The 13,813-nt window shown below is 34.3% G+C and overlaps 3 protein-coding genes across 6 annotated transcripts; 1 reads left to right on the top strand and 2 right to left on the bottom strand.

Annotated features, from left to right (window-relative positions):
- Positions 1 to 324: 324 nt before the first annotated feature.
- Positions 325 to 4,218, bottom strand: LOC111444265 (probable E3 ubiquitin-protein ligase RHY1A). 4 transcript variants are annotated; one of them, XM_023082296.1, is made up of 4 exons: positions 3,035 to 4,218; positions 2,826 to 2,941; positions 716 to 1,004; positions 325 to 434 (listed from the first exon to the last, which is right to left on the bottom strand). In XM_023082296.1, exons 1-3 carry the CDS (start codon positions 3,203 to 3,205, stop codon positions 731 to 733), a joined length of 561 nt encoding a protein of 186 aa, XP_022938064.1. In that variant the 5' UTR covers positions 3,206 to 4,218; the 3' UTR covers positions 325 to 434; positions 716 to 730. The 4 variants fall into 4 exon arrangements, with proteins under 4 accessions (XP_022938064.1, XP_022938063.1, XP_022938066.1 ...); XM_023082295.1 differs by having other exon boundaries at positions 409 to 426; positions 708 to 1,004; XM_023082298.1 differs by lacking the exon at positions 325 to 434 and having other exon boundaries at positions 635 to 1,004; positions 2,826 to 2,911.
- A 2,885-nt stretch (positions 4,219 to 7,103) lies between these two features.
- On the top strand, positions 7,104 to 7,589 carry LOC111444439. Its single transcript, XM_023082536.1, has one exon. It carries the CDS (start codon positions 7,104 to 7,106, stop codon positions 7,587 to 7,589), a length of 486 nt encoding a protein of 161 aa, XP_022938304.1.
- A 2,755-nt stretch (positions 7,590 to 10,344) lies between these two features.
- Positions 10,345 to 10,671, bottom strand: LOC111444438. The gene has a single exon (XM_023082535.1). It carries the CDS (start codon positions 10,669 to 10,671, stop codon positions 10,345 to 10,347), a length of 327 nt encoding a protein of 108 aa, XP_022938303.1.
- Between the last annotated feature and the right edge of the window lie 3,142 nt (positions 10,672 to 13,813).

The raw sequence follows: 13,813 nt of genomic DNA, 5'->3' as shown, positions 1-13,813 counted from the left end.
AGGTCCGCACCAATGGAGATATATTCCTTACTCGTTAACCCATATTCCTAAATTAGCCAATCTGGGACTCCGTCCCAACAATCCTCAACATCTATCATAAAATTAGAGAAACGGGAAAAAGTAGGTTTTAGTTGAACCCACAACCGAAAGTTGTGAAAAACGCCTACGAATTCCAATCTGCTCATTTCAATTCTCTCCGCTAGCAAATAGTGGCCACTTTGGCCCGTTACGTATCGTCGTCACCCTCACAAATTTTCACACATTTATAAAGGATGTTTTGTTCGTTCTTCAACCGATTTATTTTTTATTGATAAAATTATTGAAGTGGTGTAATAGTAATATTTAATAATCTCCAATTTGTATTTTGGATAATAAAATGAATTAAATTGTGGAAAGCTGAATCATCTAAATCAGACCAAACTGATTTTGTTCCATTTAATTTTAATTATTTTGTAAAATGCTGACATGAGATTTCATTTTCTTATTTATTTACTTATATTTAATTATTTTTCAAATATTTCATCTTTTATTATCCATTTTGAGTAATTATAATTATAATTTTTATTATTATTATTTTTTAATTAAATGTAATTCGCACTACCGAAAATTTTCTCCGACAATAATTTAGGTCCCGTTTGGTCATTTTTAATTTTTTATTTGTCTCTCGTACATCTACAATGGAAAACTGCTACTCATATTATTTTAATTTATTCGAATAACTTCTCGTTTGTTATTGAGCGAGAATAGGGTACCTACAACAAGGACAATAAGCATTAGCTTGGAGCCAAGGGACCAAACAGGCGGAGTGGAACTTGTGAGCGCATGGAAGATGGACTAGTGGCTCGGTCGCTCTGAACTTTTCGAGACAAACAGTGCACTCTTCCTGTTCGGAGGCTTTCCATTTCATTAGCTTCCCCCAACCGAACCTCTTCTTCGTTGTTGTTTCTTCCTTTCCCTTCGCTTTCTCCTTCTTCAATCCTACTTCTTCACTACTACTCTTCTTCCTATAATTCAAAAAGAAAATTAATAGATTTTAACGTTAATTTTAAATTTGGTTATTCTCGTAGTTTGAGCATGATTTAAAAATTTTGAATTAGTTCTATTGTGATAATTTAGTAGAGCCTTCAAGTAGCTAATTCGTTAGTTGTCGGGATTAAATTATAGGGTCGAGTAAAAATAAACAGAAGTGAATTAGATTTTTAAATGGCTATCGAATATAGTTTAGGGACGATTTGTAAGGTTTAATCAAATTAGAGACTAAATTGAAACTTTTAAAATTCTAGGGACCAAATTGAAATTAAGCTTAAATTATAGGAACGGTAGCTACATCTATTTTATCTTTTGATAAAATATATATAATCAATTGAACTATGCTCAAATTCTTTTTTTTTTCATATTTATTCGGAGGGTTTTTTCTTTTATTTTTATTATTAAATTTTTATATAAAAATGTATCTTTCATATTTCTTTCTTCTTTTTAGGTCAAGTGCTATAAATTTATATTTAAGTTCAATTTAATGAAAATTAATACAATGATTTAATTAGTTTTTTTTTCTAACCCTAAAGTTTTAATAATTAAAACAAACATTTGACCAATTAATCCCTAAACTTTGTTACGGGTTGCAATCAACTCCTTCAACTTTTGTTTCGTGTTATAATTATACCTTTAAACTTTTAATTTAATTAATTATGCACGAAAACCCCCATTTATTGTCATCAATATAGAAGACAAAATAATAATAATAATAATAATAATAATTTTTATAGTTTTTATTTTCTTTACTTACTTAATTTTAGTTCAAATATGATTAAAATATTTTTAAAATTAGTAAGTTAAAAGTTAAATTTTTAAATAAGAATAATAACAATTTATATGCTTAAAAGACCAAATGATTTAGGCTCCAAGGAAAATTAATGTAAACTACTTCCTTTTAAAAAAAAATTATCAAATAATTAAACTATATAAACTAAAATTAGAAATTCAAGTATAACAACCTAACCCCACAACTAACAGATATTATCTTGCTTAGGCTAGTCATATCCCCTACCCCATAGTTATATGCAGTAAGCGGTTGTTTGGTGGCAGTGGATTTGCGATTGTGTTGCACTTACTTTCCAACAACAAGTGAGTTAAACCTATTCGTTCTTGCATCGCCCTATGGTCAAGCGACGTATGCTCGAGCCTTTAGCCTCGATTTAAGAAAAAAGTTTTAGAAAATAGGGGCAGAGAGATTTCAAAAATAATATTTGAAAAATTGAAATTGGTGTTATATATGGGAATGTAAGCAAAAGGTAGCACTCACTTTCTAGCAACAAGTGAGTTAAGCCTATTCGTTCTTGCGTCGCCTATGGTCAAGCGACGTATGCTCGAGACTTTGGCCTCGGTTCAAGAAGAAAGTTTTAGAAAACAGGGGCAGAGAGACTTCGAAAGTAAGATTTGAAAAATTGAAATTCCTACGGTCAAGCGACGTATGCTCGAGCCTTTGAGCTCGGTTCAAGAAGAAAGTTTTAGAAAATCAGGACAGAGAGATTTCGAAAGTAAAATTTGAAAAATTGAAATTAGTGTTATATATGAGAATGTAAGCAAAATGCAACAACAACGGCTTACTGCATATATAACTATCAGGTAGGGAGAAGTTGACAACACATCTATTAGTGAAAGGTTTCCACACCCTTGTAAGGGTGTTTCGTTCTCCTCCCCAATCAACTTGGGATATCATAGGACAAAAATCAACTAAAATAATATTTTAATTACTATTATATATATATATATATAAAAGATGAAACAAAATTATGAAGAAATAAGGTGGTTCATGAAGAAATTACCTTGAATTCTCAGGTTTTCTGTGCGTTCTCAACCTCTCATCCAACCGTTCCTTAGCTTCTCTTGCAGCTTGCCCAAGCTTCTCGTCCTGGTAAGCGTGATTCGAAGAGCACCGTTGCTTATACAATTGAAATCATTCATCAAGATTTTCCCGGGAAACAAACGGAAAATTCGAAGGATGTGATGGAATTTTCTAGATTTGTTTTGATACCTGTGAAGAAGATGAAGTGAGGTGGAAATCACGGTTGCTTGCATACAAACAGAAGGAGGACCTTCTTGTGGATCCTAATTTCGCCGCCGTGGACGCCGAGTCCGATGACGTTATGCTCTGGTGGAACCGCCGCCGTCTCGCGCATTCAACTCCAGGCAACATTCCAGCCATGGATCGACGAGTTTATTTAGATGAAATAAATTCGAAGACGATTTTGAGCAGATTTTGATTCAAAATTTGAAGAACTTGTAAGTTTCAGCAGATTAATGAGAGCATAATTGCAGATAAACAATTGAGTTCATCAGATGAAGAAAAACAGAGAGAAGATAACTTGTAAAATCCTCGAACACTCGCTGATTTCAACTCAGAATCAATGGAGTTCATCAGATGAAGAAGAACAGAGAGAAAACTTGTAAAATCCGCGAACACGCACTGATTTCAACTCAGAATCAATGGAGTTCATCAGATGAAGAAGAACAGAGAGAAGACAACTTGTAAAATCCGCGAACACGCACTGATTTTAACTCAGAATCAATGGAGTTCATCAGATGAATAAGAACAGAGAAAACATAACTTATAAAATCCCCAAACACTCACTGATTTCAACTCAGAATCAATGGAGTTCATCGGATGAAGAAGAACAGCGAAAACATAGCTTATAAAATCCCCGAACACTCACTAATTTCAACTCAGAATCAATGGAGTTTCTCAGTTTCAGCAAATGAATCAGAACCACACAGTGCTGAAAAGCCAGAAAGACAAAGAACAGAGAAAAACTCGCCAAATCCAGAAAAATTTCAACTCAAAATCAATGAAGTTTCTCAGTTTAATCAAAATGAACCAAAATCCAGATGCGCTGAAAAAGAACAATTCCAATCGAAATCTCTCATTTCCAGCAAATCAAACAACAAATCCAGAAACAGAAAAATGAAGAACACGAAGAACAAAATGAAAAGAACTGGAAAGATCGATCGAAGATGGGGAAATTGGATCAGAATGAATTAAAATCATGATAAAGAACGAAGGCCAACGAAGCATGGAAATGATGAAGGTAATGGACAAAAACGGGTCCCCGCCATTGAAGGTGAGCGTAAAACGTACAATAATAACAAAACGATTTTCTCAATCATTCCTCTCTCTCTCTCTCTCTCTCTCATGAAAGTAGTGAGAGAAAACAAGGAAGAGGAAGAAGGGAAGAAATTTCCTACAAAATTACAGACTAAAAGATAAAGCATAGTGGATCTGTGTTTATCTTCTTTTAAGAAAAAGTTAATATTAATTCAATTTTAGTTCGATACGTTAAATGAGCATATATCCTATCCGTCTGCTTCAACGGTTACAAATTGTATTAGAGACAGTGGTATGTCAATGAGGATGTTGACCTCGAAGAGGATGAATTACGAGATCCCACATCTATCGGAGAGGGTAACGTAAAAACCTCTTACTAATAGAGGCGTTTTAAAATCATGAGCCCGACAGCCCTTTCAGGTCAAAGCATAACTCGAATATAGCCCTTTCAGGTCAAAGCTCTCCCTAATTTTCAATTTGCTTCTCTCTCTCGGGTGAGGTTTACTTAAATAGTGGTGTTCGGTGAACTCGAACATAGCACAAAAGATAAGTTACTCATTACTTGTAACAACCCAGGCCCACCGCTAGCAAATATTGTCCTCTTTGGGCTTTTCCTTTCGGGCTTCCCAGGCCCACCGCTAGCAAATATTGTCCTCTTTCCCCTTCGAGGCCCAGCGTCCTCGCTGGCACTCTTTCCTTCCTCCAATCGATGTGGGAATGCCTCCAAATCCACCCCCCTTTGGGGCCAAGCGTCCTTACATGCACACCGCCTCATGTCAACCCTCTTCGGGGAACAGCGAGAAAGTTGGCACATCGTCTGGTGTCTGGCTCTGATACCATTTGTAACGGTCCAGATCCATCGCTAGCACCTCCAAATCCACCCCCCTTTGGGGCCAAGCGTCTGGCTCTAATATCATTTATAACGCCCCAGATATTGTCCTCTTTGGGATTTTCCTTTCGAGCTTCCCCTCAAGACTTTAAAACCATGTCTGGTGTTTGGCTCTGATACCATTTGTAACGGCCCAGATCCACCGAGCAGATATTGTCTTCTTTGAGCTTCCCCTCAAGGCTTTAAAACCATCGTCCGGTGTCTGGCTCTGATACCATTTATAACGGCCAAGATCCACCGCTAGCAGATATTGTCCTCTTTGGGCTTCCCCTCAAGGCGTCTGATAGGACAAGGTTTCCACACCTATATTATAAATGGTGGTTTGTTCTCCTCCCCAACCAATATGGGATATCACATTACTATTATTATTATTTACGAATAATAACTATTATTATTTACGAATTTGTAAAATAAAAAACATTTATTATTATTATTTAATTATTTGTGTGGTTGTGGGCTTTGTAGCGTTAAAGCTGGGCCCAACAACATTTGAAGGAATTTGTTATTTTCGTAGTTCGGTTATTGTACGAGGTTCATTGGTGACATTTCTACTCTTGTCCTTTTCTGGTTCATAGGATCGATCGATCTCTAAGATATCTTCGGTTGAATCTTTACACCTACTACGGTAAACACTTCACACATTTGTTCTAAAAAATTGAACGGAATTGTGTAACTCGGGACGTGAATAATGGGTCGGTTTGACTTTTTTAGTTGTATCAATTTAAAAAATAGGGTTTACAGCCCAAGTCGGTAAATATTTGATATTTGAGTTTTATGAAATTTTAGTTATTAGTGTAATATGTACCATGGATAAATATTTTTTAAATAATTAAAAAAAATGAACAACCCGACAACCTAACTAAAAATAAAGGGTTGAGTTGGGTTAGTTTGTGAACCCTATCTCGGTCGTCATTCAGATCACCAACCCAACCACACTGAAATTTCATGTTGATCCAAAAAAATGTTTAATGCATCTCAAATGAACCTACGTACACTTCTAGCACTGCTACTGTGATGTCTCACATTGGTTGGGGAGGATAACAAACTACTATTTATAAGGATGTGGAAACTTTTCCTTAGTTGACGCGTTTTAAAGCCTTGAGGGGGAAGCCCGAAAGGGAAAGCCCAAAGAGGACAATGTCTGCTAGCGGTGGATATGGGTCGTTACAAATGGTATCAGAGCCAGACATCGGACGATGTGCCAGCATTCTCGTCCTTCCCCAAAGGGGGTAGACACGAGGCAATGTGCCAGTAAGGACGTTGGGCCCAAAGGGGGTGGATTTAGGGGCGGTCCCACATCGATTGAAGGAAGGAGAGAGTGCATGCGTCCAGACATCGAACGATGGTGTGAAAACCTTCCCCCTTCCCCGAAGGGGGGTAGACACAAGGCGGTGTGCCAGTAAGGACGTTGGGCCCCAAAGAGGGTAGATTTGGGGGCAGTCCCACATCGATTGGAGGAAGGAAAGAGTGCCAGCGTCCAGACATCGGACAATGGTGTGGAAACCTTCCCCTTGCAGATGCATTTTAAAGCCCAAAAGGGGAAGCCCGAAAGAGAAAGCCCAAAAAAGACAATATCAGCGGTGGATCTGAATCGTTACAGCTACTTCAACCGAGTGCGCTTTAATTAAAATTCAAATTATTTATTCTACTTAAATAATGGTATGTATTTTAAATTTAATTAAAATTTAGTAAGATTTGATAATACTAGAATAAAATACTTAGACTAAATTTTAACTTTTTTTAAAATATTTATAATTTAGCAAAAAAATGCAAATAAGTTTATATTTAAATTCTAATTTTGATTAATAAAGAAAATTAGAAAAATCCCATCAAAATTAGGTAAACGAAGAATTATAACCGTACAAAGAAGAAAAGGCAACGACTCAAAGGCACAATTTTAACCGTGAGAGGTAGAATTACAAGGATACCCTTTTAAGTTTCATTATTGGTTCTTTACACATACATATTCGGGGGCTTTTTCGTAGTTTCAGGCTCCACCTACGGGGTATATATAAACGCTCAAACCACTCATTTCTCTTCCAGCACCATCATTATTATTCGATTTTCTCAGATTTCTCTTACAGCGTTTTTCAGTTACCATTATTCTCTCCAATGGACGATTCGAACGAGCATAAAGAAAATGCATCACCGTCGTCTCTGAAGGCGAAAATCAAATCTTCTCTGTGTTTGTCCTGCTGCCTTCGTAGGCACCGGAACGGCCACCACCACCTTCAACGCCACCAACACCAACGGCGGATGTCGTTTTCCTCTGATGGAGATGTGCCTAGTCCGCTCACGAGGTGTTCCTCTGCCAAGGATAAATCCAGATCTCGCGAGAGTCCTGAGTCTAAGACCGATTGGCGTCCGCATTTCATTTCGCGACTTGGCCGCCATTCTCGCCGTCATTCTTCTGCTTCCGTCGATTTTCACTACGATGCGCTTAGTTATGCGCTTAATTTTGATGAAGGATACGATGAAGGACATGTTGATGATGCGTTTCCGCTCAGAAATTTCTCCTCTAGGTTACCGGCTTCTCCGCCAAAATCAGCGCCGTCTTCCACGGAGACGTCGAGGGAGATGACCACGGCGTATAGCTAAATTTCTAATTGATTTGTTATTGGAGGCGTTTTGAGGCTTAATTCGCGGCCGATTGTGAAAATTCTTGCAACGGTACGGTGTGGTTATACTTATGAACGACAAGGTTCCCTGGAGCGGAAGCGATTGAATGCCAAAGGTAAATTTCCCCCAATTTTCGGTGTATAAATCGTCTGGAAATGCGTTTTGGTTTTGCACAACTTTTTATTCATCGAGCAACTTATATGTATGCAATTGCCTGTGTTTATATAGCATATTCTAATTTTTTAACATAATTTTCATATTGTTCTTGTCTATATATATATATGTGAAAATTGTTCTTATTTGAAGACTTTTGTTTCGTTAAGATTTCTTTAAAATTACTTGCTACAATAAAATTTTTAGAATTATGATTGATATTCGAACAGTTTTCCATTGTTTGAAGACGCTTTTGCCGACTTACACAAATTTGTTTTACATTTTCTATTTCTACAGTAAGAAATTCATAAATAGTTACTTCTTGTATACTGAAGAATGGTTGAATTTTATTCTGTAAATGAAGAAATATTACTTCAATAATGAGTCGATCTTACTAAATAAATTATTGAATCACAACAAATAAGATATGACATCGATTAGTATTGATAATTAGTAATCTCTTAAATCATTAAATTGATGCGACTTGGGACTGGCGTGGTGTGTTTATGGCTATTATTTCACATGCATGATCAATTATGACTCTTTTTCAATAATTATTAAAAATATGTATTTGATATTTAATATACTTTTAAAACTGAATCCAGGCCTATTTAAGAATCTTCTTTTTATTTTTATATTTTTAAAACACAAATAATTTTTTTTATTTTTAATTGAATTTATATTTTTTTTTCTATTTGATTTTAAGCATTTAAAACAATTTTCAAAATATTTATTTTAGTTATAGAACTTTTTTTTAAAATACTATTTTTATATAGGTTTTTATATAAAATATATTTTTAACTTTGCACCGTCTTACGAAAATAATCTAAATTTTTACTTTTAATAATATTCTTAAAGTTTTAAAATATATTTATTATTATTAAATAAATGAAAATAGTTGATAACTCAAAAGTCGGTTACAATTAGTAATTAAGCAAAAGCTGTTTATGCATACTCCATCAAATAGAAAAGAAAAAAAAAAGAACTTATTACTATTTTTTTTTTTAAAGGACACTCTTTTGGTGCGTTTAGGCTAAGTTGGATGAAAGTCTAATTTAGAAAATGATCATGAAAGTCTCATATGAGGAGTTTATAATAAAAAAATATCATCTTCATTGGTGTTCATTGGTGTGAGGCTTTTTAAAGGTCTCACATCGGCTAATTTAAGGAAGGATCATGAGTTTATAATCATGAGGCCTTTTGGAGGAAAAGCTCAAAGCAAAGCGCAAAAGCTTATACTCAAAGTGGACAATATTATATTATTGTGGAGAGTCATGTTCTAAACTTAGCCATGTCAATACATGAGTATCATAGTCATGTTCTAAACTTAGCCATGTCAATACATGAGTATCATAGTCATGTTCTAAACTTAGCCATGTCAATACATGGGTATCATAGTCATGTTCTAAACTTAGCCATGTCAATACATGGTTTGAGAGTCCATCTAACATGGTATCAAAGTCATGTCTTAAACTTAGTCATGACAATACATGGTACCTAACATGGTATCAGAGTCATGTTCTAATGTCAATACATGGTATCAGAGTCATGTCCTAACGTCAATACATGGTATCAGAGTCATGTCCTAACGTCAATACATGGTATCAGAGTCATGTCCTAACGTCAATACATGGTATCAGAGTCATGTCCTAATGTCAATACATGGTATCAGAGTCATGTCCTAATGTCAATACATGGTATCAGAGTCATGTCCTAATGTCAATACATGGTATCAGAGTCATGTCCTAATGTCAATACATAGTATTAGAGTCATGTCCTAAACTTAGCCATGTCAATACATGGTCGACAATAGAATCCTCAGATGTCGAACAAGTATTGTGAGCCTCTAATGCATAGTAAAAATGGAAAAATGGAAGGAGAGGTTGAGATGAGATGTTGGATGAAAGTCCAGGTCGACTAATGAAGGGAATGATCATGGTACTTTATCTTGAGCCCTTTTGAAAAAGCCCAAAACAAACTCACCTAAGAGAGCTTATGTTTAGGACAATATCAACCCAGAATGAAGCACGAAACCAATTTCAATTTTCCATTCACGGTCGCGGAAGATCATGGTGAGTCTACAATGGAAGAAATTTTCAATTTCTATCCATTATCATTCCCCTTGCCAGAATATTCCTTAAGCTCATTAGTAACGAAGAAAGAGAGAAAGAAACAGTCGATCGGAAAGCCAGATGCTGCCGAAAAGATTTCCATGGCAGATTTCATAGAAATCAGGTACAAATTCAGAAGAAGACAGAGAAAAAAAAACAAGATATATATATGTACATACACCAAAAAAAAAAAACGTAAGATCGCATATCTGGATCACCAACTGTTCTCCAAACACAAAGAAGACCAAATTTCAATCCTCGCCATCTATATCACTGCAAATTGTAAAACACACGAACGGATCCAATAACATTTTTCAGATCACAGAAACATGGAAAAAAATAAAATAAAAAAGTCACAATTAAAAACCGCATCTCATCTCATCTCATCTGGTTCCAAATTATTAAACATCAAGGGCAGGAAAATCAACTCCTAAATTGTAGAAAACAATAGAATACGAAGAACGGAAAAATCAACTCCTGTTAAACTGAACAGGAGCGTCGTCGTCGTCGTCGTCGCTCAAAGCGGCACCAGGCTGTGAGGACTTACCGACGACAGGGGAGGAGGAAGGGGAAGAGGAAGGAGAGGCGAAGGCGAGCGTCAAGCAACCTTCGCTCCAGGATCGGCGAATGGGATAGGAGACGGATTTGTACTTGGAATGGTAGCAGTGGGAAAGTTGACGGCGGGATTCGTGGAGAGCGCAGCCGCAGTTGCGATGGTAGGGACGACGGTGGATCTCGGAGTCACAGCCGGCGATGCAAGCCTCGTAGACGGGGCGGAGGACGCCGTCGGCGGCCATGGAAGAACGAGGAGGAAGGAGATGACCGACCACCACGTGCCCGGAAGGTGTTTGAAGAAAAGCGCGAGAGAGTGAAAGGTGAAGGGAGGAGAGGGAGTATTTATAGGCGCCAAAAATGCGCAAGGGAAGGCCTGGTTCGTGGAGAACGGGGGAATAAAGAGGCGAAGGGCGTTGTTTTTTATAATTTATTATAAATATTAATATTATAAATTAAAACTAAATTTATTTTTATTTTTATTTAATATTAATATTATAAATTAATTTATTAATTAATAATTTTAGCTTAAAATAAATATTAATATTATTTTGTTTTTGTGCTTAAGATTTATTAATATTTTAATTTTAATTTAGCTTAAAATAAAATTTATTTTATTTTAATGTTTTTATTTTCAAATTTAAATAAATCTTATGATTGGTCTTTATTAAAATAATATACTAATTTTTATACAATAAAAAATATATTTAAATATATTTATGAAATTTATATAGATAAATTTAATAAAATATTTTTTTATAAAAAAAAAAGTTAATTAATTTATTAAATATATAGGGAGAGAATTTTGACCAATAAAATCAGTCAAAATATATAAAAAAATAAATTTTAAAAACAAAATAAGGACTCAATTTATAATTTTAAAATTTCAAATATTAAATATAAATTTCAAATTTTATAGCCGGAGTTCTTAATCAGTACCCACTACTCCTAACCGTTTCACATAGAAAATGTGAGCCCACGTCCTACCGTCCATTAGATAAGGGAGAAGTCACGCCCCCCAATGAGAGGGACTATCATGGACCTAGGAGGTACTTAGCACACTCCTATGTAAAATACCATATAGTCTCAGATAGCCATGCAGAAGTAGAAAGACACCGACCAGTATAATGAACTCTCAAAGTTTAAATGAAACGAGAGAACCAGAATATATGAAATTTGTAATTTAATCTAATTGTTGGTTTAATTTCGATTTTGTTTTATTTTCTATTTATTTATCAATAACTTAATTTTCAATTTGAAAACTATCTTTTAAAATAAAATTTTCTTACATATTTTTAAATGTTATTAAAAGTAAATAATAAAACAAATAAAAAAATGCGCATATAGAGACATTTTCTTTCTATAGCTTTTATATATATATATATATATATATATATTTTATTTAATGTGACATTGAAATTAAATTTGTCTTATACACCTAACATCTTTGTTAACTATGTAGCATTGTATTATTATTATTATTATTTTTTAATATATAGTCTTTCATAGTGAAAATTTGTCACATCTAATATAGTAATACGGATAAAATTATTGATAAATACTAAGCTATATAACGGGAATTACATTGTATATTGACTTTTCATCGATCTCCTTAAATATATAAACAAGACATGCCTCTTCTCTTTACTAAGGTTTATGTACGAGGTTGGACTAGATTCTAGCTTGCCTTATCAACAAAGTCTGTTAGAGGATAAACGATTATCTACTATGATGACGTAAGGTGTTCGTGGGCTGAATTGGGTCGAGTTTGACCGTTTTTTAGATCAAATCCAAATATTCGGGTTATAAATTTTTTCAACCTAAACAATTCTTATTAAATAATGAACACACTTAATCCAATCATAAAATCTTTCAGTTGGGTTAGTTTAAGTTGTTCAAGTCGCCACATTGGCTAATTTAGAGAATGATCATGGCTCGGTAAACAAATAATAGATTTTCATTGGTATGAGGCCTTTTCGGTAAGCCCAAAGTAAAGCCATGAGAACTTGTGTTCAAAGTGGACAATATCATCATTGTGGATATCCGTGATTCCTAACATGGTATCAGAGTCATACCCTAAACTTAGCCATGTCAATAGAATCCTCAAATGTCAAACAAAGTATTGTGAGTCTCGAACGTATAGTCAAAAGTGACTAAAGTAGGGTGCACTTTGTTCGAAAACTCCAAAAAAAGAGTCGAGCCTCAATTAAAGGAGGTTGTTCGAGAGCTCAATAGGCCTATGGTATCTACTTAATAAAAGTAAAAATATTAGTGTAAAATATTTATTTATTTATTTTTAAATATTTAATTAAGATTTACCGCTGATTTATGACTTTAATTGAAAATTTAATTATTAATTTTTTTTTAAATAACTTTAAATTCTAACATGTTATCAGGATCATGCCCTAAACTTAGCCATGTCAATAGAATCCTCAAGTGTCGGACAAAGGGTGTACTTTGTTCGAAGACTCCAAAAAAATGAATCGACCCTCGATTAATGGAAGTTTGTTCGAGGGCTCAATAGGCCTCATGAAAGACTCTATAGCGTACCTTGTTCGAGGGGAGGATTGTTGAGGATTGTTGGAATGGAGAATGATCATGGGGTTCGTAAAATATTTATTTTCAAATATTTAATTTAACTGAAAATTTAATTCTTAAATGTTTTTTTTTAAATAACTTTAAATTCGACATGTTATAGTTGAGGAAACTAATGTAATCAATATTCATTATTTAAAGCTTTAAACCAATTTAATTTAACTTAATTTAATTGCAGTTCACCTTTGACGTGGAGCCGTTAGATGGTTGTAGTTTGTCCGTTAATTGATGACGTGTCAGGTGCACACGGCATTTGGGCTCCTCCACGCGTACAGATCTCGAACTCGTGGCGTCGGTGGCCTTTTTTATTTTACTTTTTAATCCATTTTAAAATATAATAATAATATTATTATTATTATTTATTACACAATATTTAATCTATATTGTACTTATTTATTAATAATCATTTAAAAGATTTATTAAAAATATAACAAACTAAATAAATCAAATATATGGATCAAAAGTTTTATTATTATTGTTATTACGTCCTTTTTCCATATAAAATAATATAATTAATTCTCGTAAAATAATCTCTGGGACTATATGTAAAGTTTTATTAAACCATACGAACAAAATTATAATTTTTAAAACTTTACGAATTAAATTTTAATTTTCTCTAAACTACTGAATTTGTAATTTAGCTGATAGATAATATAAAATAACATCTGGGACCCACGATGAAAATTCATAAATTAATAAAATATGTGATGTCCTACATTGGTTGGGAAGGAGAACAACCCACCCTTGCTACCCTTTACAAGGGTGTGGAAACCTTTTCCTAGCAGACGCGTT

This window comes from Cucurbita moschata, unplaced genomic scaffold, assembly GCF_002738365.1.
Source record: "Cucurbita moschata cultivar Rifu unplaced genomic scaffold, Cmos_1.0 Cmo_Scf00006, whole genome shotgun sequence".
Taxonomy (NCBI): Eukaryota; Viridiplantae; Streptophyta; class Magnoliopsida; order Cucurbitales; family Cucurbitaceae; genus Cucurbita; species Cucurbita moschata.
The sequence above is the reverse complement of the archived record's forward strand: the minus strand, read 5'-3'. Positions and strand labels throughout refer to the sequence as shown.

Coding starts and splice junctions, on each gene's coding strand:
- LOC111444265 (XM_023082296.1), bottom strand. CDS start 3,205: ATGGCTGGAATGTTGCCTGGAGTTGAATGCGCGAGACGGCGGCGGTTC. Junction 2,942..3,034: donor TCACTTCATCTTCTTCACAG/GTATCAAAACAA, acceptor CAATTGTATAAG/CAACGGTGCTCTTCGAATCA. Junction 1,005..2,825: donor AGAAAACCTGAGAATTCAAG/GTAATTTCTTCA, acceptor TTTGAATTATAG/GAAGAAGAGTAGTAGTGAAG.
- LOC111444439 (XM_023082536.1), top strand. CDS start 7,104: ATGGACGATTCGAACGAGCATAAAGAAAATGCATCACCGTCGTCTCTG.
- LOC111444438 (XM_023082535.1), bottom strand. CDS start 10,671: ATGGCCGCCGACGGCGTCCTCCGCCCCGTCTACGAGGCTTGCATCGCC.